We start from the raw sequence: 25584 nt of genomic DNA on the forward strand, positions 1-25584 counted from the left end.
AAAGATGGGACCTGACCACTGGGTTGCAAAGCTGTTTAACAAATTGACCCTTTAAAAAAAAAAATCAACAACAAACACATTTTAATCATGAGCTGTAGGGGAATTATCCAGTTTAATAAAAATATCTGCAAAGGGAAAAATATTGTGCAGATAATCTGACCACCCACTCTCCAAACTGTGTAACCTTATAATGCAATGTTCACATGTCCAGCAATAATCTATTAGGACGGATCCAGCAGCAATCTGTTGGCAAATAAGTTGCGCAGACACAATTTTTTTGGCCCTTTTTAAAAAACAGATTTCAGCTGGGTCCGTTTTTAAACATTAAAATCTGAGGAAAACGGATCCGTTAGTTAGCTTTGCTCCCATTTGAAACAGATCTGTTTTTTGCTTACTGGAGGTAGAAAAAAAAAAAGAATATTTAACCCCTTCATGATCTTGCGATTTTCCATTTTTAGGGTTTTGTAGTTTCCCTCCACTTCTTCAAGAGCCATAACTTTATTATTCTAGCCAGAGAAAAGACAAAAAGGAGGGCCAGTAGATACTATTTCTGAAAATATGTATCACAAAAGGTACAATGTCATTTCACTTACTTTGCAGGGGTGAGAGGATCCACCTTTGCCCACCCCCAATCCTGTCAACACAAATAAGCTCCAACTGAGACCTACCCCCACAGAGGTGCCATGGAGAAGCACTCTCCTGCTTGATGAGCACAGTCCTTCTTGCTCCACCTTTCCTCTTCCTTAGTCTGGATGGCAACAGACAAAAGTTCTGCCTGCACATCTTTTGCCAACAGGTTGCTGCTGGATCCGTTCTAATGGATGATTACTAGACATTGTGAACAAAGCCTTACCTACCATTTAACGTCTGTAATGAGACACGAGTGTAATCACCTTTGGAGGTATAAGTCAAGAAAATGACTATTGACTACTGACCACTTACTCTGGATGTGAGGATGAAGCAACATCATCAAGAGAGACCAGCGCAGAGTGTTAGATGTCGTATCCGTCCCAGCTACAAAGAGATTCGATATCACCATGAGAAGTGTCTCTTCGGTGAAACTGCTGGTGGGACTGTCTTTATTCTGGGTGCACAGAAACAATAGATATTATAGGAGACGTCAGAGACAAAGTTGCCTTCTCGCTATTGCAAAATAAAGCCGTAAATAAAGAAAAATAAATAAATATAAAAAACCCTCTACTAATAATACACTTACTGACCTAACTGGTGGCGTTTTAGTAAGTGGGTAGAGACTGTCATCCACTGTAGTGCACACTTGTCACTAGCAAACTCTTTCAGTTTAGAAGGGTCCTGGACAATAATCAGATATCTGGACGATTCAGGTTGAAATCAATTAGCTGTCTCAATAATGACGCTAACAATGCTCATTGTTACCACTGTCTGCTTTGGTTTATAGATTAATGTCCTGAGAGCAGCCAAACAAGAAAAAAAACTCTGAATTCACAAAATGTATTTAAAATAGGGTTTACTTGTATTATCCCTTCTATATATAGTATATTAGAAAAATATGTATAGATTTCTCAGGACTCAGGAGGGGTTCTCGGCTCTGGACAATTAATGTTTGGTAGAAGGGTCCTCTGACAATATGGATTACACAAATTAACCTCCAGATAACCTTTCATTGCTGGTTGTCCTATCTGTAGGGACACAGGTCTTTTTTTTGCTTACTGCAGCATCATCACAGAAGGAAGAATTACACAGTGACCATTCAAACCTGTGGGTGTTGGTGTAATTTAGGACAGGTCCTCCAGAGCAGAGATGCTCTATATAACCGTTCTACTCTCATGCGGAAAGTTAACAGGGTGACCCATGTACAATGCCTTCAAGTTTCATGGCCGTTTGAAAGGAAATGGATTGCCTACACAACCTATTTTTATGTTGCAATTACCATTGCAGACCTAATACAATGCAATTGTTACAAAGCATGTATAACAATACTCATTATGCAAATTTAATCCTAGAATAGTTCAGGAATTAATAATACACTGTATATATGTACAGAACTTCCTAAAGTAGCAGGATAATATTTTGTCAAATATCAAGTTCAAGTATGGAAGTGTTTAGAGGGTGATGGGAAGACCGTAACAGACCGGACTGCATGCCCCCCTCACGGGAATTAGGGGAGGGAGTCTTGACTGAGGAGGTATGCTAAGCCCTGTCTTGGTTGTTAAGGGGTTATGTTATAGGCAAGTTTGTGCAGGAAATGTTGGTCAAAGAGAATAGGTAGATTTAGATATAGGGTTGCTTGTGATTGGTGGATGGGTGGACCTGATGGGGAGGGGTATAAATAGTGAAGTTAATTAAGGGGTCCGATATTCTGCAGCTGGTCCTTTGCTGGTAACTTTGGACCCATAATTTCAACATCATACTTACAATATTGACATGGTAGCTGGAGACCTTGATGAGAGAGATGAGGGATTGGGAAAAAAAGAGAGGACAGCAGTGGTTCCAGAGCCTGATGGAGCAGTGGATGACAGTGGGGGGGGGGGGAGTCGACGAGGCAACTGTGGATCCAGTGCCCCGACAGCGCTTGAAGTGGTGTAGGCCTCCAGAGAGACAGAGCCCGGAAGCTACCCCCCAGACCAGGCACAAGATATGGAGCCCAAGCAGGGACCCTTCAGGGCCATGGATGATGCCGCCGGCGGCACAGTCAATGTGGTGCTCTGGGTGGAATTTGTGGCCAGACCTGGTCTTCAGGAGGAAGTGAGTGATGTCACTGGCCCCCTCCCTCCTCGACCGGGTCACAGCGTGAGGCCTACATGATGACGCAAGCAGGCGTGTCACATGACCAGACATGTAACAGAAAATGCAGCCTGTGCAGTCAACCAGGGCCCAAAAGGAGAAAACCGATCAGGTGGCAATGCGGCCTACTGAACAAGCATGATCAAGGCACCGCAGGTCTGGTCGGCCTGCTAGAAGAGGCGGAAGGCAGGGAGCGGAGGAGGCAGCCTGTGTGGGTGGAGCTGGATAATTTGAGGAGTGCCGGCTATAGTCGTACAGCCAAAGTCCTTGTGTCATGGCACAACTGTCGGGTGACCCAGTACCAGGGGCTCCATCCCTGTCCCTAACACTAGGAGACGCCCTAGCTACTCCCTGGGATACTTCCGAATTTGAAGATGCTGGGGCCTCCGCCCTTGCCTTATCTCCTGAGTTAGCCTTCTGTCTTTTCTCTTCCCCCACTCAGGGAAGAGGGGTACTACTGTGCACCGCAGTACACCCACCTGACAAACAAGGCAACACAAACAAGGGTTAACAGAAAACTCCAGGCATACAAAATATTCACTCACATATAACCGAGGAATGCACCAGGGTGTGAAGGTAGAGGAATAAACCAAACTAGAGAAGGATAAGGAATTACCATGCATACAAACGAAGCAACAGTCACTATTAACTCCAGCAACTCTCCTTCTTATAAGAACTCCTCTCCCTCCATTAGCCATAAAGCAATAAAGCTAGCTTTGTCAAGGATTTGTATCAGAGCCCAGATTATAAAGGAAAAAGGAATGGCTAACCAAGCTCAGCTGTGAGCAAAGGGATCTCCAACATGGCCGATTAACCCCTGTTCTGCCAGAAGGAATAAACACACTTACAATGAAGAAGTGCTTCTTCTCAACGCCGGAGTAGGAGCAATCAGATGCTGCGGTCTTCTGGTTCCAACCTGTTGTGGTAACCCCGTGACACCTTGTTCAATATCCTAGACGGCGAGCACGGTCCAACCGCCACCAACCAAGCGATGCATTGACTGCATCAGTTATTTCTGCCAATTTTTATGTGCCTGAGGCTGTATCCGAGGAGGACAGACAGATGATAGTGAGGAGTGGAGCAGGGATCATCACAGAGGATATGAGACAACTGTTTTGAGCACCACTCGTAGTCAGCATGGTAAGGCACGTGGGCTCATGTGCACTTCATATGAATGTGTTGAATGACAATTTGAGCTTGGTTGGTGGGGACACTGAGATAGTGGTGTCTGGTTCTAGTGATGGTGGTGGAGTGAGAGCTACTCATGTGGCAGTCAAATTTGTAAGAATGTTTAGGTGTTTTGTTATGATCCGGAGACTTTGGAGCCGCATGAAACTTTCTCTGGAGTAGGTGGAAACTGTACTGACCGCAAAACCTGAACTAACACCGCAACTAGAAGTAGCCGTGGGGTGTGCCTAACAAACCCTAGACACCTCGACACAGCCGGAGGACTAAATACCCCTATAGATGGAAATAGGAATACTACCTTGCCTCAGAGCAGAACCCCAAAGGATAGGCAGCCCCCCACGAATAATGACTGTGAGTAGGAGAAGAAAGACACACGCAGGCAGAAAACAGAATTCAGCAAAAGAGGCCACTCTAGCTAAATAGGGAAAGATAGGACAGAATACTAAGCGGTCAGTATTAAAACCCTTCAAAAATATCCACAGCAGATAATACAAAAAGTTCCACAATCTAACTAAAGACATGGAATGTAGATCTGCAACTCCTGAGAATCCAACAAGACTGAGAAAATACTGACACAATCAAGCTGGACAAAAAAACAATGAATAGCACGGAATTATTAAGCACACAGCATGTGTGCCACAAAAACAAAACCAGACACTTATCTTTGCTGATTTGGCAGCAGGGCAGAAGGAACCAAACAAGGACCAACACCTCCAAAACCATGGACAACTGGCAAGGACTAATGAATCCTGCAAGCCTAAATACCCCAGTCAGAACTGCAATCAGCAGATACACCTGACCAGGACTCCAACTCAGGAACAACTGCATTACCACCTACAACCACCGGAGGGAGCCCAAAAGCAGAATTCACAACAGTGTTTGCCTGCCCCAGCAGCTGTTAGCATTGCTCCAGTGGCCCCCCGGCAGCTGCTCCGTTGGCTTCCGTAGCCACCACTGTGGATTTGGTGCATCTGGATGACATAGGTAGGGGAGAAATACAGTGGGTACGGAAAGTATTCAGACCCCTTTAAATTTTTCACTCTTTGTTTCATTGCAGCCATTTTGTAAATTAAAAAAGTACATTTTTTTCTCATTAATGTACACTCTGCACCCATCTTGACTGAAAAAAAACAGAAATGTAGAAATTTTTACATATTTATTAAAAAAGAAAAACTGAAATATTACATTGTCATAAGTATTCAGACCCTTTGCTCAGACACTCATATCTAAGTCACATGCTGTCCATTTCCTTGTGATTCTACTTGAAATGGTCTAGTCCTTCATTGGATTCCAGCTGTGTTTAATTAAACTGATAGGACTTGATTTGGAAAGGCACACACCTGTCCATATAAGACCTCATGGCTCACAGTGCATGTCAGACCAAATGAGAATCATGAGGTCAAAGGAACTGGCCAAGGAGCTCAGAGACAGAATTGTGGCAAGGCACAGATCTGACCAAGGTTACAAAAGAATTTCTGCAGTACTCAAGGTTCCTAAAAGCACAGTGGCCTCCATAATCCTTAAATGGAAGAAGTGTGGGACCACCAGAAGTCTTCCTAGACCTGACCATCCAGCCAAACTGAGCAATCGTGGGAGAAGAGCCTTGGTGAGAGGGGTAAAGAAGAACCTCATGGTCACTGTGGCTGAGCTCCAGAGATGCAGTAGGGAGATGGGAGAAAGTTCCACAAAGTCAACTATCACTGCAGCCCTCTACCAGTCGGGTCTTTATGGCAGAGTGGCCTGACGGAAGCGTCTCCTCAGTGCAAGACATATGAAAGCCCGCATAGAGTTTGCTAAAAAAAACACATGAAGGACTCCCAGACTACAAAAAATAAGATTCTCTGGTCTGATGAGACGAAGATAGACCTTTTTGGTGATAATTTAAGCGGTATGTGTGGAGAAAACCAGGCACTGCTCATTACCTGTCCAATACAATCCCAGCCTTGAAACATCATGGTGGCAACATCATGCTATGTGGTGTTTTTCAGCTGCAGAGACAGGACGACTTATTGTCATTGAAGGAAATATGAATGCAGCCAAGTACAGAGATATACTGCAATACTTATGACCATGTGATATTTCAGTTTTCTTTTTTATAAAATTTGCAAAAATTTATATATTTCTGCTTTTTTTCAGTCAAAATGGGGTGAGAGTGTACATTAATGTGAAAAAAATGAACTTTTTTGAATTTACTAAATGGCCGTTCTTGTGATCATTTGACCCCACGGGGTGAGTTCTTGCATGGAGCCCCAGATCGAGGGAGATTATCAGTGGTCTTGTATGTCTTCCATTTTCTTATTATTGCTCCCACAGTTGATTTCATCACACCAAGCTGCTTGCTTATTGCAGATTCAGTCTTCCCAGCCTGATGCAGGACTACAATTTTGTTTCTGGTGTCCTTCGACAGCTCTTTGGTCTTCACCATAGTGGAGTTTGGAGTGTGACTGTTTGATGTTGTGGACAGGTGTCTTTTATACTGATAACAAGTTCAAACAGGTGCCATTACTTTAGGTAATGAATGGAGGACAGAGGAGCCTCTTAAAGAAGAAGTTACAGGTCTGTGAGAGCCAGAAATCTTGCATGTTTTTAGGTGACCAAATATTTATTTTCCACCATAATTTGAAAAATAAATTGATAGGGCTAGTGGAACGCACCGAGTATAGATAGGTAGCTACAAGGTACGTTCGCAGCCCGGGGTCCACCGTGCAGAGATATCTGCTGCTAAGTAATGGCGGATAAACTCTGAGCTCACACGTGGGTTAAGCTTCACCCCGTGTGAACTGGAAGCGATCTCTGTTGCCTCACAGAGTTGCGCTGTACACAAAACTATTACCCTAACCAGTTTGCCTGTAAGAGTTCGAAGACTTTGCAAACATCTCTTCGGTGGGAGTCAATATCTGGAGAGTAGATGAGAATATCATCCAGATAGACTACGAACGAGGTGGTGAGCATATCCCAGAAGATGCCGTTCACAAAGTCTTGGAAAATGGCAGGGGCATTAAAGAGCCCGAAGGGAATCACCAGTTATTCATAGTGCCCATCCCTGGTGTTAAAAGCCGTCTTCCATTCGTCCCCCTCACGGATGCGAATCAGGTTGTAAGCACCCCGCAGATCTAATTTAGTAAATACCCTTGCTCCCCGTAGCCTATCAAAGAGCTCAGATATCAGGGGTAGTGGGTACTTATTCTTAATGGTGATGGTGTTAAGACCCCTGTAGTCTATGCATGGACGTAGTTCTCCACTCTTCTTCTGCACGAAGAAGAACCCAGCCCCTGCAGGTGACACTGACTTCCTAAAGAATCCTCTTGCCAGATTCTCTCGGATGTACTGGGACATTGCCTCCATCTCCAGAAGAGATAATGGATAGAATCGACCCCAGGGAGGCCCTGCACCAGGCAAGAGGTCAATAGGTCAGTCATAGGGGCGGTGAGGCGGAAGGGTCTCCGCAGCCCTTTTGGAGAACATGTCCGCATAGGGCCAATAGTGCTTGGGGAGAGAGGAAAGATCTTCAGGTACCTGTGTTGTAACAATCTGAACGCACTCCCTCTGACATCTACCCTCACAGGATTTACTCCATCCCAGGATTCTCCCTGAGGACCACTCTATATGAGGAGAGTGGTAGCGTAGCCATGGTATCCCCAACCGGACCTCATCAATTCCCTCGGGAATGACTAGTAGGGAAATAATCTCCTGATGAGATGGAGACATGGAAAGAGTGAAAGGAATGGTTTGGTGTGTAATCTGTTAGGGTAGTGTCGACCCATTTACCACGGTCACAGGTTTGGTGAGCATCACCAGGGGTATTGCGTGTCGTTGGGCGAAAGCAGATGACATAAAATTGCCCTCCGCCTCAGAGTCCACGCAAAGCTCTACTATAAGAGTGGATGGGCCTATGGTAATTGTCCCTTTGAAGGACAATTTGGAGGAAAACGTCGCCGTGTCTAGTGTACCTCCTCCAACTACCACTAGACGCTGATGTTTTCCCGACCACTGAGAACACCTGGAGGCAAGGTGTCCTGACTGCCGGCAAACATGACAGACCTTAAGTGCACGAGCGGTCCCGCTCGTGACACCTCCATGGCCTCATGTGACTCGAACACCTGGACCGGAGATTCCAGAGGTTTGGTGAGCCAGCCGAAACCTTTGCCTACACTGGGCTTGCTCCAACCTTCTCTTGTTAAAAACGAAGGTCGATGCGAGTTGATACTGCTATGAGCTCCTCCAGTGTGGCGGGAATCTCCCTAGTGGCCAAAGTGTCCTTCACATGGTCAGCCAGCCCCCTCCAAAATACCGGGATGAGTGCTTTATCCAGCCACTCCAGATCGGATGCTAAAGTCCGGAAGTGAATGGCAAAAAGGCTGACCATGGAGTCAATGCCAGCAGTTGGAGCGCCGTATCATGGGTGACTCGAGGTCCTAAAAAGACCTGTTTCAGAGTGCTCAAAAACCGAGAAGCACTCTGCACCACATGATCGTCGCGCTCCCACAGCGGCGTAGCCCACTCCAACACCCTGTCTGACAGAAGAGAAATAATGAATCCCACCTTTGCCCACTCTGTGGGAAAACATGCAGCCAGGAGCTCGAGGTGTATACCGCACTGGCTCACGAAACCCCTCTGTTACCAGAGTATTTCTCTGGCAGCGGGAAGTGGGATAAGGTCAGAACAGGGGTGGCAGTTGTTAAAGTTGCTGCAGCTACGCTAGAAGCCTGAACAGCTATTGCGGTAACATCCACAGCTGAGGTTGCACGCTCGAGAGCCACCAACCTGCCCTCCAGCTGCTGGATGTACCCCTGCAATCGCTGTTCGTCCACCATTACTTAGCCAGAACCTGGCGCTAGTATAATGTTAGGGCTAGCGGAATGCACCGAGTATAGACAGGTAGCTACAAGGTGCGTTTGCAGCCCAGGGTCCACCGTGCAGAGATATCTGCTGCTAAGTAATGGCGGATAAACTCTGAGCTCACACAAGGGTTAAGCTTCATCCCGTGTGAACTGGAAGCGATCTCTGTTGCCTCACAGAGTCACGCTATACACAAAACTATTACCCTAACTAGGTTTGTGCTTGCTCTGGAACTCTTCTGTGCTAACCACACACATGAAGGAACCAGATGCTAAGCCAAGCGACTAATTGCCCCCACTGATGCTAGCTGCATGCCTGAGTGTACAGTCCCAAAGCTACAGCCTCACACCACATATGAATAGAGTGGTATAGTATCCACTGGCATAAGCCAAACACATTTGATACTAGCACATGGCTGCACGGCCATGTGAACCTTTTATAGTTGCAGCTCTTCAGGACCTTCCTGGTGGACCAATAGGAGCTGCTACAGGACCTGAGCGTGTGACCCCCGATCTCCAATGAGAGGTCCTCCCGTGGGCATGCTCAGTGCGTGAAAAGCAGGACTTAGTCCCAGAAAAGCCTGCTCGAAGCTGACCAGTGCTGGCTACAAAGGCAGAGCCTGGAAAGGAAGCAGTAATCTTTCGCACAATATCAGGTTGAGCCAGATGCTGGGATGGACGTCTCCGCTGATCAGGTTCCACTGCAGCTAGGGGTGAATGGGAGGCCGCAGCAGACATGGTTCGAGATTCCCCCTGTGCAGCAGCAGGAACTCGACACCTAACATAAATCTTGCCAAATCAGACAAGGTGGTTTTCTGGATTTGTTTTCTCATTTTTACTCTCATATTTGTAGTCTACCTATGATGTCAATTACAGGTCTCTCTCATCTTTTTAAGTTGAAGAACTTGCACAATTGGTGGCTGAATAAATACCTTTTTTCCCCACTGTATATTGTGGTGCAGTGACCCATGTTACAGCCAGGGGGCGCTGTGTGTGTGCTTCAAGATGCGCTTGGAGGCATAAAGTTGATGAGACTAAGTCCGGCAGGAGTGTTAATGGCCGGTGTGTATGTTGCAGAGGAAGACACTCTGTGCTGTCAATCTGAAGTTTGGTTGGTGTGCTGTGACCTGTAGTCCCACAAGTAGTTGTGTAATGCTAATGGGAGATTGGCAGGGCTAGTTATGAGAGATGGGAGGGTCGAACTAGCCACACACACCCACACTCCCACCCAGTGGTTATGTAATGTGACCAGGGTGTGGGTCACATGTGCCTGGGTCCGTTTGGTTCCTGTGCAAGGTCCTGAACGGTCGGTGTTGGAGACTCCTGGTATTGGAGAAGTCCTGCAAGCACCTGAGACTGTGGACCTGATGTACGGTCAGTGTTGGACTGTCCTGGTATGGGCTGGAGTCCTGGAGGCACTGAGACCGTGAGTCCTGCAATAGCCGGGTGTTGGATTGTCCTGAAGTGGACTGGAGTCCTGGAAGCACTGCTGAGGCTATGGACTGAATGCTCGAGGGTGTTGGATTGTCCTGGGATGGGCTGGAGTCCTGCAAGCACCTGGTAAGGCTGTAGGTCCTGTATGGTCAGTGTTGGAGGCTCCTGGCTGGTGGAGTCGTCCTGGAAGCACTGTGAGACCGTTGACCTGGACAGTCCGTGAAAGGTAACCCTGGACAAGGGGATTGTAATATGTGGCAGAGAAGTTTATCTGCTGCATGAGTAGACTGTATGTCATGTGGTTTATGATGTTTAATAAACCGGATATGACCAGAATTGTGTGAGGTACCGTGCCTGAGTGCTTGAATCCTATGCCAAGCGAGTGTCCCCCAACACACTCAGGTAGCGTATCACCACAATATATACACATATTGGATAGCAATCGCACTGCATTCGGATAAAAATCGGATGCCAAGTGTGAAAAATCCGATTGTACTGGCATGAAAAACGCATGACACTTGCATTACACTTATATGACTTTGAGGGAACAAAATTGGACCAATTTTAAAATTGCTAGTGTGACTTCAGCCTTAGAGGTAAGGTGGACTGGTAATACATAATGGTCTGATATACCTACAGAATAGATTAAATCGTACCTATAAAATCAATGATTATGCAATATCATATATAAGTATGGCCCCTTTCACAAGTCTGTATAATAAGTTTTTTTTTCCGGTACCGGTGTCCTAAGTGTTTCAGATCAGTGTACCATCAGTACTGTTCCGGTATGGCTTGAAATAAATTGATTTCTAAGCTTTTCCTATATTTTGCAATGTTAAACACATACAGCACATGTACGGCGCATTGATGACACACGGATGCCATCCATGTGCTTTACACGGACCCATAGGATTGTATTGGCCCTTGTTATCCTTCCTGCTGGTAAAAACGGACATGTCTTCATGTGATTTGCACAGACACATGTGCAGCACCATAGATTATAATAGGTACATGTGGTATCCACGAAAAATAAACAAAAACAGATGCCACATGTATCTGAGACATGGACATGTGGAGGAGGGCCTAATACACTGTTTGCTTACCTTTTCTATTTCCTCAAAAAAGGCATCAATGAAGTCCCTCCTGCTTGCAGGATCCCAGGTGTCCCGGTGTTTTTGGATGATCGCTCGTAAAAAGTCTAGGTAAGTACGTTGGATACTGAAAACTTTCTGATGCGGCCCAGGCACCTTCATCAGCCAGGGGAAGATTTTGTACAGCTAAAGGGAAAACATTTTTAGGAGGATCTTACCCTTCATGAGATCAACTTGCAAACGTGTGGAGAGTTCAATGCTTGATTAATACCGAGGAGCACATTTTATACAACAATATACTTTATCAGTAGTTTGGTACTCTTGATTTACAAGATATCCAGAGGTTCTTTGCCCTGATCAATTATATTCCCAACAATGTTGGACTCATGTAGTTGAAATCCACCAGGAAGTTATTGTAAAAGCGACCCAAGAGTAATTCAATCACATGCCTACTTGTCACTGTATTGTAAACAGTTATCGGTACACATACAAGTTACATCTATCAGGATTCATATACTTGTGAAATAAGTGATAAATCCTGTGTTGTGGAAAGGGGATAATACACTTCTCAAAGAAACAAAGGGAAGACTAAAATATCACATCCAAGATATCTCTGAATTAAATATTCCAGTTGAAAACATTTATGCATTACACAGGAAAATGCGTTGAGAGAAAAAAAAAGATCAATGTAAATCAAAATGAATATCCTATGGAGGTCTGTATTTGGAATGATACTCAAAATCCAAGTGGAAAGTCAAATTACAGGCTGATCCAACTTCACTGGAAATGCCTCAAGAAAAGAATATAGCCACAAGGGTGTCACATCTCCCGGAAGACAGTCCCATCTGGTAATGAATCGCAGGTCTTCTTTAGAGATGATGTGATTTGCATCTCACATTAAAATTATTTTGTTTCCTCTGGTGCTGAAGAGGTTAACGACCCTCTCTATGCCAGCTGCTTACGATATGGTCATTACCTCGTCCTATAAAAACTAGTCAGATCTTCTTGTCCCTGCTGGTGAAAGATTCATTTTCTTGTGCTGTGCTAAAGTTAAGTAGTTGGAATAGAGCTGTTGTATTAGTGTTCTGTGGTTTGCAGTAACACGTGTGGGTTTATCTCCTCATCCCTGTTTCCATTTAGTTTATTCCTCCCTGTCCCTATTCTCCTACTAATTGTTGGGTAGTGCTTTTGTATGATAGAGGTTTTCTGTTAACCCTGTTTTGTCTTTGTGTCTTGTTTACTTTTAATTTCTGTCCCATGCCTCATATGGTGGGGGAGCGGACAGATCAGTGTTTACCCCTTTCTGCCAGCCGACGGAATAGTACGTCAGGTGGCAGAACCCCCGCTTTGAGATAGGCTCCAGCGGTGAGCCCACCTCAAAGCCGTGACATGTCAGCTGTTTTGTACAGCTGACATGTGCACGCAATGAGCGCGAGTGGAATCGCGATCCGCCCGCGCCCATTAACTAGTTAAATGCCCCTGTCAAGCGCTGACAGCAGCATTTAACTAGCCCTCCCGGCCGCGCGGCCGGATGTGCTCGCACTGCTGACCCCCGTCACATGATCGGGGGTCATTGGTGCATTGCCATAACAACCAGAGGTCTCCTTGAGACCTCTATGGTTGTTGATGGCCGATTGCTTTGAGCGCCACCCTGTGGTCGGCGTTCAAAGCAACCCTGCATTTCTGCTACATAGAGGTGATCTGTGCTACACCTCTATGTAGAATAAAGATAGGAGAACCCGGAGCATGATATAAAAAAGCTGCTTTATTGATACAAAAATTTAAAAAGACATCTATCAGTAATCTTTAAAGGTGCAAAATATCTCCATGACTCGCATAGATAAGGGGGAAACGCACCCCTCTAAAACCCCCATACTGCACAATGACCCTGGGAGGGGAATAAATAGAGAACCCCTACCATGCAGTATGACCTGGTACAGCGGGCAACTAATCAGTGATAAGGTACCAAACCTAAGGATCAATGTATTAAAGTCACAAATCAGCCTAAATCAGCTTACCAGGTCAAAGGAGAGCTAGAGGAGAGGGATCCCGCCAGAGTAACGTCCCCGACGTGCGTTTCGCGGCTAAACAGCGCCGCTTCTTCAAGGAAGAAGAAGAAGCGGCGCTATTTAGCCGCGAAACGCGCGTCGGGGACGTTACTCTGGCGGGATCCCTCTCCTCTAGCTCTCCTTTGACCTGGTAAGCTGATTTAGGCCGATTTGTGACTTTAATACATTGATCCTTAGGTTTGGTACCTTATCACTGATTAGTTGGCCGCTGTACCAGGTCATACTGAATGGTAGGGGTTCTATATTTATTCCCCTCCCAGGGTCATTGTGTAGTATGGGGGTTTTAGAGGGGTGGGTTTCCCCCTTATCTATGCGAGTCATGGAGATATTTTGCACCTTTAAAGATTACTGATAGATGTCTTTTTAAATTTTTGTATCAATAAAGCAGCTTTTTTATATCATGCTCCGGGTTCTCCTATCTTTATTCAGATGTTATGGAGCGAATTGATGTGTCTGGTTGCATATAACACACATGTGTTTGTCCCAGACTACTAATATGACTTTGGAATTTGTAATATTACCTCTATGCAGAAGAGGCGATCGAGTTCTGCATGCTTCTAGCCTCCTATGGAGGCTATTGAAGCATGCCAAAATTTAAAAAAAAAGTGTTTAAAAAAATAAAATAATAAAAAATATAAAAGTTTACATCACCCCCCTTTCGCCCCAATCAAAATAAAACAAAAAAAATCAATCCTACACATATTTGGTATCACCGAGTTCAGAAACGCCCGATCTATCAATAAAAACAAAGGATTAACATGATTGCTAAATGGCCAAAATTACGTTTTTTTAGTCGCCGCAACATTGCATTAAAGTGCAATAACGGGCAATCAAAAGAACGTATCTGCACCATAATGGTATCATTAAAAACACCAGCTCGGCACGCAAAAAATAAGCCTTCAGCTGACCCCAGATCACGAAAATTGGAGATGCTACGGGTATTGGAAAACATAGCAATTTTTTATTTATTTTTTTTAAGCAAACTTTGGAATTTTATTACCACTTAGATAAAAGAGAACCTAGACATGTTTGGTGTCTATGAACTCGTAATGAACATAAGGATGAATGACCTCGGGGAGATCAAAACATCCAACACCGCGGAGACACCATCATGTGTTTCTCAACACAGTGATCCAGAACACTGCCCCCATCCCTTATGGGGAATATGCAAATGCATGTAGAAAAGCCGCGGAGACACCATCACGTGTTTCTCAACGCAAGTAATGAATAGCCAGGTCTTTCACCGGGAAGGAACAACCACGAGAAGGGCAGCATCCAATAAAGGAAAACCACCTATGCCAAAACATGGTATCCATCCACAGACAGCTGTTTCGGGCAAATACCCCGAAACAGCTGTCTGTGGATGGATACCATGTTTTGGCATAGGCGGTTTTCCTTTATTGGATGCTGCCCTTCCCGTGGTTGTTCCTTCCCGGTGAAAGACCTGGCTATTCATTGCTTGCGTTGAGAAACACGTGATGGTGTCTCCGCGGTGTTTCTACATGCATATGAACTCATAATGACCTGGAGAATCATAATGGCGGTCAGTTTTAGCATTCAGTGAACTTAGCAAAAAAGCCAAGCAAAAAACAAGTGTGAGATTGCACTTTTTTTGCAATTTCATCACACTTGGAATTTTTTTCCCGTTTTCTGTTACATGGCATTGTAAAACCAATGGCATCGTTCAAAAGTACATCTCGTCCCCCCAAAAATAAGCTCTCACATGGCCATATTGACGGAAAAATAAAAAAGTTATGGCTCTGGGAAGGAGGGGAGCGAAAAACGAAAACAAAAAATGGAAAAAGCTCCGGGGGTGAAGGGGTTAACAGGAGCATAGTAAGGGAGGAGAATCATGGCCTTTCCACCTTTAAGAGTACCTCCGGGACTGGGATAGTTAGGGTCCCTGTTCTGGGGACAGTTTGATGCCCCCATTCCTTACCGAAGACCGTCACAACGTGACAGAAATGATGCTCAGTAGTATGTGTGGCCTCCATGTGTCTGCATGACCTCCCTACAATGCCTGGGCTTGCTCCCGATGAGGTGACGGATGTTCTCCTAAGGTATCTCCTCGCAGGCCTAGACTAAAACATCAGTCAACTCCTGGACAGTCTGCGGTGAAACATGATGTTGGTGGATGGAACGAGACATGGTGTCTTGATTCAATTCAAGTCTGGGGAACAGGCAGGCCAATCCATAGCATCAAAGCCTTCATCATGTAGGAACTGCTGACACACTTCAGCCACATGAGGCCTAGCTTGTCATGCATCAGAAGGAATCCAGGGCCCACTGCACATCCATATGGAGTCACAATGAGTCTGAGGATCTCATCTCAGTACCTAATGGCAGTCAGGGTACCTCTGGTTATCACATGAAGGGCTGTGCATCCCTCTAAAGAAATGCCTCTCCACATTAATACTGACCCACTGCCAAACCGGTCATGCTGGAGAATATTGCAGGCAGCAGAATATTCTCCACAGTGTCTACAGACTGTCATGTCTGTCACATGTGCTCAATGTGAACCTGCTCTCATCCGAGAAGAGCACAAGACGCCAATGTAGAATCTGCCAATCTTGGTGTTCTCTGGCAAATGCCAATCGCCTTGCATGGTGTTGGGCTGTAAGAACAACACCCAATTGTGGACGTTGGGCCTTCATACCACCATCATGGAATCGTTTTCTGACAGTTTGAACAGACACATGGATGTTAGTGGCCTGCTGGAGGTAATTTTGCAGGGCTCTGGCACTGCTCCTCCTGTTCACTCTTCCACAAAGGAGAATGTAGCGGTCCTGCTGCTGGATTGTTACTCTCCTACGGCCTCCTCCACATCTCCTGGTGTACTGGCCTGTCTCATGGTATCTGCTACATGCTCTGGACAATATGCTGACAGACAAAGCTACTCTTTGTAACAAATAGAAATGGAGGCACAGATGTAGAAGTTCACATTCGTATTTATTGAGGTTAGATGTGGAACCGCTAGGCCATGGTATGGGGGGCTCCGAAGGGGGCGTTACTGCGTGAGCCCCAAACACCCATAGTAAGTCCCCTCGAACAGGGACAGAGTGGAATGTCTGGAGGACACGGTTGCTACCTCCAGTTAGACCCCGTACTCGTGGCGGCTGTCCCAGCGGAACAGATGGAACAGCAGGGTTAGCGGATACTGCAGAGCTGGCCAGAAGGTTCCGGGTGCTTGAATAGTGGCTGGTACCAGGAGTACTGGTGAAGTCTGGAAGAGTAGCTGGCAGACTGGCGGGACTAGACGGGTCCAGCATAGACAGTGCGGATGCAGTCCAGATTAACCGGGTAACAGGTTGCAGAGGCTCTGTGGAGACAGACAGTGCAAGCAGAGTACTTGGCAGATATCTCAGAAACAGAGACGCATGTTAACAGGAACCAAAAGTAAGCAACAGTGGATACTTGTTGCTCCGGCACCCTCCCTAAGGTGGAGGATCTAGAAATAGTAACGAGCCATACGCTATTGGTTAGAGGCAACTTTTGGAAAATGCACACTGTCTCTTTAAGAGACCGGGAGCGAGCGCGCGTGCGACCTAAGAATCCTGCCTGGGAACCTGCTGGCCACACGCCAGGAAGCAGGAGAGGAAGGAGGGACAGGAGCAGCATTAAGACAGCGTGGAGCCGGCACAGAGCGGGAGTCCCGACAGGGACCCATAGGAGGTACAGGACCGGACGTAACAGTATCCCCCCCTCTTTACGCCCCCTCTTTTTCAAGCTTGCGTAGAATTTTTTCAGAAGAAGAGGAGCTCAGATGTTCTCTCTAGGCTCCCATGACCTCTTCTCAGGACCGAAGCCCCTCCAATCCACAAAAAAATAGGTCATACCCCTTATCCTTTTAGTGGCCAAGATATTCTCTACCTCAAAAACATCCTCCTCACTGTCGAGATCTGGAGTGAAACCAGGGTCTTTAAAGAAAAAACTCAAAAATACGGGTTTGAGGAGGGAAACATGGGAAGAATTAGGCACACGTAAAGAAGCTGGCAATTTCAATTTGTACGAGACAGCGTTAATCTGTTTCAGGACTTCAAATGGACCGATGAAACGGGGACCCAATTTAAAAAAGGGCATCTTCAGATGGATATACTTGGAGGAGACCCATACCTTATCGCCAGGCCGAAAGGAGGGAGCATCCAGATGTTTTTTGTCAGCATGCTTCTTCATACGTAGAGAAGCTTTCTCTAAGGTAACCTTGGTGTCGCTCCATACTTTCGAGAATTCTTCAGTACAGGTATCAGCTGCAGGAACACCAGAAGTCCCAGAGATGGGAAGCGGAATCCTGGGTTCGAGTCCAAACACAATCTGAAAGGGATATTTACCAGAGTCACTTACTTGATTATTGTACGAGAATTCTGCCCAAGGTAGCAACTTGACCCAGTCATCATGATGCACGTTGACGAAGTGACACAAGAATCCTGTCAGAATCTGATTTGTCCTCTCTACTTGCCCATTGGATTGAGGGTGATATGCACAAGAGAAATCCAGCTCTACTTGTACAGACTTACAAAGTGCTCTCTAGAACTTGGAGGTGAACTGGACACCCCTGACGGACACAATGTGGAGAGGAAACCCATGAAGACAGAAGATATGTTGTATGAAATGGTCAGCGAGCTCTGAAGCAAACGGGAGACCAGGTAATGGAACAAAATGAGCCATCTTAGAAAAACGATCCACCACGACCCAGATGACCGAGCAGCCAGAGGAGACGGGAAGATCAGTAATGAAGTCCATTGCGATATGCTGCCAGGGTACAGAAGGAACAAACAGAGGTAATAACTGCCCAGAGGGCAAATGCTTATCCGTCTTGTTACGAGCACACGAAGGACAGGCAGCAAAATATTCTTGAACATCTTTGCCCATGGTAGGCCACCAGTAGTTACGAGAAATGAGTTGCAGAGTCTTCCTTTGTCCGGCATGACCGGCCAGCTTAGAAGAATGGCCCCACCGAAGAACTCGTTTCCGAATCAGAAGTAGATACTAGGGTTTTTCCACCAGGGAGTTGTTATGACCCCAATGGCGAGGGTCTCAGAGGAACGTGGAAGTCTGCAGAATACAAAAATCCAGCTCATAGGGCAGTGGTAACTGGGTTGACCATATATCTACTCCTAACGCCAACACTAGAAGTAGCCGGGGATCATTCCTACGTTGATTCTAGATGACACGCGCCAGCCGGAGAATCTAGCTACCCCTAGTAGAGGAAAACAAAGACCTTTCTTGCCTCCAGAGAAGGGGACCCCAAAGCTGGATAGAAGCCCCCCACAAATAATGACGGTGAGGTAAGAGGAAATGACAAACACAGAAATGAACCAGGTTTAGCACAGAGAGGCCCGCTTACTGATAGCAGAATAAAGAAAGGTAACTTATATGGTCAACAAAAACCCTATCAAAATCCACACTGGAAATTCAAGAACCCCCGAACCGTCTAACGGTCCGGGGGGAGAACACCAGCCCCCTAGAGCTTCCAGCAAAGGTCAGGATATAGATTTGGAACAAGCTGGACAAAAATACAAAACCAAAACAAATAGCAAAAAGCAAAAGGCAGACTTAGCTGATATAACTGGAACCAGGATCAGTAGACAAGAGCACAGCAGACTAGCTCTGATAACTACGTTGCCAGGCATTGAACTGAAGGTCCAGGGAGCTTATATAGCAACACCCCTAACTAACGACCCAGGTGCGGATAAAAGGAATGACAGAAAAACCAGAGTCAAAAAACTAGTAACCACTAGAGGGAGCAAAAAGCAAATTCACAACAGGAGTTGAGCAAGATTAACCGTGGCCACCGGCATCAATCTAGATGGTTGAATAATGTGGTGCGGTCCTTCCACAAAGAGGAGACAAAAACGCTCGAGAAAGTGCATCGGCTTTAATGTTCTTATCAGCTGGATGGAAATGAAGCACAAAATTAAATCGAGCAAAAAACAAGGCCCACCGGGCTTGACGAGGATTTAGTCTTTGAGCAGATTGAAGATAAGCGAGATTCTTATGATCTGTGTAAATGACAACTTGATGTCCAGCTCCCTCAAGGAGATGACGCCACTCCTGCAGGGCTAACTTAATCGCCAATAACTCTCAATCTCCCATGGAGTAATTACTCTCAGAAGCAGAAAAGACTTTCCAAAATAATCCACAGGTAGCCATCCGGCCAGACGATGACTTCTGGGTCAGATCTGCGCCAGCACCTATGGAGGAAGTGTCTACCTCAAGCAGGAATTGTTTTTCGGAGTCCAGTCGGTAAAGTCACTTTTGAATGTTGGTTGTGCTTTCACAATTGTGGTAGCATGAGGCGGACTCTACAACCCACACAGGTGGTTCAGGTAGTGCAGCTCATCCAGGATGGCACATCAATGAGAGCTGTGGCAAGAAGGTTTGCTGTGTCTGTCAGCGTAGTGTCCAGAGGCTGGAGGCGCTACCAGGAGACAGGTCAGTACACCAGGAGACATTGAGGGGGCCGTAGGAAAGCAACAACCCAGCAGCAGGACTGCTACCTAAGCCATTGTGCAATTAGGAACAGGAGGAGCACTGCCTGAGCCCTGCAAAATGACCTCCAGCAGGCCACAAATATGCATGTGTCTGCACAAACAGTTAGAAACCAACTCCATGAGCATGGTCTGAGTGCCCGACATCCACAGATGTGCTCACAGTCCAACACCATGCGGGATGCTTGGTATTTGCCACAGAACACCAAGATTGGCAAATTTGCCACTAATGCCCTGTGCTTTTCACAGATGAAAGCAGGCTCACACTGAGCACATGTGACAGACATGAGAGTCTGGATACGCTGTGGAGAGCGATCTGCTGCTGCCTGCAACATCCTTCAGCATGACCGGTTTGGCAGTGGGTCAGTAATGGTGTGGGGTGGCATTTCTTTGGAGGGCCACACAGCCCTCCATGTGCTCGCCAGAGGTAGCCTGACTGCCATTAGGTACCGAGATGAGATCCTCAGGCCCGACCTTCCCCACACCTGAATCCGATTGAACACATCTGGGACATCATGTCTTGCACCATCCAGTAACATCACGTTACACTACAGACTGTCCAGGAGTTGGCAGATGCTTTTTTCCAGGTCTCAGAGGAAATCCCTCAGGACTCAGGAGACAATCCGCCACCTCATTCCCAGGCGTTGTAGGGAGACCATACAGGCACACATTTCCTTGTCTTGAGGCATTTCCACTGAAGTTGGTTCAGCCTGTAACTTCATTTTCCACTTTGATTTTGAGCATCATTCCAACTCCAGACTTCCGTGGGATATTAGTTGTTATTTAAGTTGATCATTTTTAGGTTTTTATTGTTCTCAACACATTCCACTATGAAATGAATAAAGATTTACAACTGGAATATTTCATTCAGTGATACAGTTAAGTCCATATATATTTGGACAGAGACAACATTTTTCTTATTTTGGTTATAGACATTACGACAATGAATTTTAAACAAAACAATTCAGATGCAGTTGAAGTTCAGACTTTCAGCTTTCATTTGAGGGTATCCACATTAAAATTGGATGAAGGGTTTAGGAGTTTCAGCTCCTTAACATGTGCCACCCTGTTTTTAAAGGGACCAAAAGTAATTGGACAATTGACTCCAAGGCTATTTCATGGACAGGTGTGGGCAATCCCTTCGTTATGTCATTCTCAATTAAGCAGATAAAAGGCCTGGAGTTGATTTGAGGTGTGGTGCTTGCATTTGGAAGGTTTTGCTGTGAAGTAAACATGCGGTCAAAGGAGCTCTCCATGCAGGTGAAACAAGCCATCCTTAAGCTGCGAAAACAGAAAAAAAACCATCCGAGAAATTGCTACAATATTAGGAGTGGCAAAATATACAGTTTGGTACATCCTGAGAAAGAAAGAAAGCACTGGTGAACTCATCAATACAAAAAGACCTGGGCGCCCACGGAAGACAACAGTGGTGGTGGGTGATCGCAGAATAATCTCCATGGTGAAGAGAAACCCCTTTACAACAGCCAACCAAGTGAACAACACTCTCCAGGAGGTAGGAGTATCAATATCCAAATCTACCATAAAGAGAAGACTGCATGAAAGTAAATACAGAGGGTTCACTGCAGGGTGCAAGCCACTCATAAGTGTCAAGAATAAAAAGGCTAGACTGGACTTTGCTAAAAAACATCTAAAAAAGCCAGCACAGTTCTGGAAGAACATTTTTTGGACTGATGAAACCAAGATCAACCTCTACCAGAATGATGGAAAGAGAAAAGTATGGCGAAGGCGTGGTACAGCTCATGATCCAAAGCATACCACATCATCTGTAAAACACGGCGGAGGCAATGTGATGCTTGGGCATGCATGGCTGCCAGTGGCACTGGGTCACTAGTGTTTATTGATGATGTGACACAGGACAGAAGCAGCCGAATGAATTCTGAGGTATTCAGAGCCATACTGTGTGCTCAGATCCAGCCAAATGCAGCAAAACTGATTGGTTGTCGTTTCATACTACAGATGGACAATGACCCAAAACATAAAGCCAAAGAAACCCAGGAGTTTATTAAAGCAAAGAAGTGGAATATTCCTGAATGGCCAAGTCAGTCACCTGATCTCAACCCAATTGAGCACGCATTTCACTTGTTAAAGACTAAACTTCAGACAGAAAGGCCCACAAACAAACAGCAACTGAAAACCACTGCAGTGAAGGCCTGGCAGAGCATCAAAAAGGAGGAAACACAGTCTGGTGATGTCCATGAGTTCAAGACTTCAGGCAGTCATTGCCAACAAAGGGTTTTCAACCAAGCACTAAAAATAAACATTTTATTTAAAATTATTGAATCTGTCCAATTACTTTTGGTCCCTTTAAAAACAAGGTGGCACATGTTAAGGAGTTGAAACTCCTAAACTCTTCATCCAATTTTAATGTGGATACCCTTAAATGAAAGCTGAAAGTCTGAACTTCAACTGCATCTGAATTGTTTTGTTTAAAATTCATTGTGGTAATGTCTATAACCAAAATAAGAAAAATGTTGTCTCTGTCCAAATATATATATGGACCTAACTGTAGGATGTGTGATTTTAGTGTTCCCTTTATTTTTTAAGCAATGTATATAAATAGTCGCCAGTTGGGACTTCCAGCCGCTGTCTCTGAATCCCATAAGACACCGAGGCAGTGTCACTTACACAGGTGCAGTTCGCGGCCGTTACTACGCATGCGTGGGAATTGTGGTGACGTGTAGGCTACTTGCGCAGGCGCAGTTCGTGGCCACAATTTCACCGCACACCCAATGCGATAGCATCGGGCCTATTTCTAGTTAATAAATATTTACCTGAGTGATGGGTTTTGTTTCCAGCTCAAACATTTCTTTGAGCAAATATATCATTCTCTGAAATGACGAATCGCTGTATTCAAATCGATCTCCAAACATAATTGAGCAGATGACATTGCTGACGGCATTAGTAATCACCATAAAGGGGTCAAAGGGACGTCCTGAAAACAGACCACCAAAAAAGGAACAGTTCTACATTGTATTTTGTTCATCATTTCTCTTTTTTAGTACATTAATTGATAAGAATAGCTGGAGTAAAAGTTTGTAATTTTAGATACCTTCATTTGCCTGAAAAGCAGAGCAGAGGTAGCCAGCTTCTTCTCGTATACGCTCCTCCATAGATTTCTTTCCCATGCCAAAGTTTCTCAACGTGTATAGGGCAAATCTTCTTTGCTCCTTCCAATGTTGACCATAGACAGTGAAAGCAATCCCTGGGGAAGAACATCTGTATATCAGAAGGTGCTGCTGAGCTCACCGGAGGAGCACAGCACATGCCTCTTATTGCAGTACATGATAGGAATTTAATGAATTTAAAGTAATGAAATAATAATCAAAATCATATGTAGATACCACCATAAAATCCATGGGCAGGTGGTGAGGTGTAAGGTTGGCGGGACATATGGTTGGCCAGGGTGGGAGTCATGGCGAGGGGCTTCTGTATTTCCATCACACCCCGGCGCCCCGCTGCATTAATAAAAGAATGTCCATTTTGTGGCGTGCTGTGTGTGTCACGTATTTTACCCACCTGTGGGTCAAAGATCTCTTTAGCATGTGCAGCGCCCCAGAGTCCTGGTCGTTGCAGTACTGTGGCTCCGCCACTAAGGGGAGCTATGGTACGTCTGATGGCACTGAAGGAATTCATCTGAGCAGGTATCACAGACACCAATACATTTCACCGCCGGGCCTCCAGGGGGAGCTAAGGGTTCTATTTACTAGGCCACTCTCCACAACACTGGTAAAACTGGGGGTCAGGCAGGAAGTTAGACAGAAAGCTGACTGGGTTGGAGCCAGGCAACACCTTGTGGCAGAGGGTGTTGCAGGAGAAGATTCGGTAGGGTTTCTGTCAGGGGTGGGATCCTGACAGAGGCTTGGCAAACTGAGAGAACGTAATGGGACCGTGCCTGCTCAGTATAGCGGCGGTGCCCAAGGAAGGACTAGAAGCGAGATAGATTGTGCTGAGTGAGAAACGAGATCAAAGCAACAAGGAGAATACCAGTAGGGGTCGTGCTGTAAGATCGAGGTAACATCCTACTGAGGCGCAAACAACCGGTGGCCGGAACGCCGAAGGAAGTATTTCTATATACAGCTTCAGGCAATACTTCGAACCTACGGCAGGACAGTCAGTCTCAGGCGGGCTGTCTCACCTAAATCACCTATGCAGTCTTGGGGGGCAACTTGTGGAGAGGGGCGACTCTAGGGTCCCGGAAGAGCTCCGAGCCTACCCGTCAAACGGGTGCCGTCCTAACCGTAACATCAGGGAGGGACGGAGGATTAGCAGAACATCATCTAATCGTGTTGTGAGGGAACTTAAGAAACAGACACAACAGTTGTGGGGACTTTCCGTAAGCACAGCAGGGAAGGACCGCAACACATAGCGCTAGAAGGAAGGCACAGATTTCCACCTGTAAAGAGAACTCTGGAGGTGCCATTGGACCGGCCGGACTTGCACAGCCTGGTTATCCGGATTCCGGACTGAGGACCCAGAGATCTTCAGTAAAGAGGTAAAGAGACTGCAACCTGGTGTCCTCGTTATTTATTGCACCGCACCACCACCACCACCATCATCCATCATATCTACCACTGACTGTGCGCCCCTCGGCAGGGTCCCGGATCGGGCCTAGCCACCGTGACAACCCCAGAGCAGAGACTCAGAGGCCCGGTACCGGGTACCCCTCGGCCCTGCGGCAGTGGGGGCGCTACAACTTGGCGTCACGAACAGGATCTACTTAAGCCTGAAGAATCAGGTCATGTGTGCCTTGGGACTGTGATTTATCGTGCTTGGACTGTGCTTTATTACAAGGACTGTGTGTTGCCACTTGCCGCCAGAAGTTCCCGCCAAAACTGCCGCCATTACAGCGCTAAGGAGAGCGCAGGAGAAGAAGAAGGGCGTGGAAGTGGGCGTGAACAAGCTGAAGAGCGCGAAAGACAATGGCCGCCCAGTCTAAATATCTCGGCCCCTTGAGGACGTGTCTGTCAGCAGCCGAGATCCGCCTCCTGATCCTTAATGGTGGGCAGAGACAACGAAAACGAAACCGCCCACGAAGGAGAGAGCGGGAAAAGGACCAGGAAGAAGAAGTCCGTGACATGGAGGACGCCATGGCCAGCCGCCCGGAACCGGAGCGTGGGGTCGGAGCCGAGGACTCCCCCAGCTACCCGGGGAGGCACCGCAGCCAGACCTCCACAGTTGACGCTGACCTCCTGCAGACCGGAGCGGATGAGCTGATCCACCAACTCCTGCAGATGCAGCTGAGCACTGAGGCCGGATGGAAGAAGACCATCATCGGGAGCCTCCCCAGATATCTGTCGGCAGCCTCATCTGGTCCGGAGCAGGAAAGAAGTTCCAGCACTCCGAAGCCAGAAAGCAAGGCCCTGCCGGAAAGCGAGATGCTGCAAACGGAGATGACAACGCCGCAGCGCAAGGCCCTGCAACCAGCCTTCCAGACCCCAGCGGAGGCAGAGCAGGCCGGCACCGGAGGAACCGCATCTGAAGCAGGTATGAAGGACGACCCTGCCCTGATGACCGACACCACTCCAGTGACTGCTAGTGCCACAACTGCTGACTCCGTTCCAGTGACTGATCTTGCAGCAGCCGCTACCTCTGCTGCAGCAAATGCCCATACTCAAGCTGCGCAGACCTCCATAGCTGCGCATGATTTAACCATACATGAAAGACGGATTAACGGCGTGTGTCCAGCACTGGG

At 46.4% G+C, this 25584-nt stretch overlaps 1 protein-coding gene across 2 annotated transcripts in view; it reads right to left on the reverse strand.

Moving 5' to 3' along the window:
- Positions 1-25584, reverse strand: part of LOC143782868 (cytochrome P450 2D15-like) — a 171585-nt gene that overhangs the window by 20823 nt on the left and 125178 nt on the right. The window contains exons 3-6 of one of the 2 annotated variants that reach the window (XM_077270790.1): positions 22942-23094; positions 22664-22824; positions 11327-11500; positions 943-1084 (exon numbers count right to left, since the gene is read on the reverse strand). In XM_077270790.1, coding sequence (XP_077126905.1) covers positions 943-1084; positions 11327-11500; positions 22664-22824; positions 22942-23094 — 630 coding nt within the window. The remainder of the gene's footprint in view (positions 1-942; positions 1085-11326; positions 11501-22663; positions 22825-22941; positions 23095-25584) is intronic. The other variant, XM_077270791.1, reaches the window with a different exon arrangement.

This window comes from Ranitomeya variabilis, chromosome 6 (genome assembly GCF_051348905.1).
Source record: "Ranitomeya variabilis isolate aRanVar5 chromosome 6, aRanVar5.hap1, whole genome shotgun sequence".
Classification (NCBI taxonomy): Eukaryota; Metazoa; Chordata; class Amphibia; order Anura; family Dendrobatidae; genus Ranitomeya; species Ranitomeya variabilis.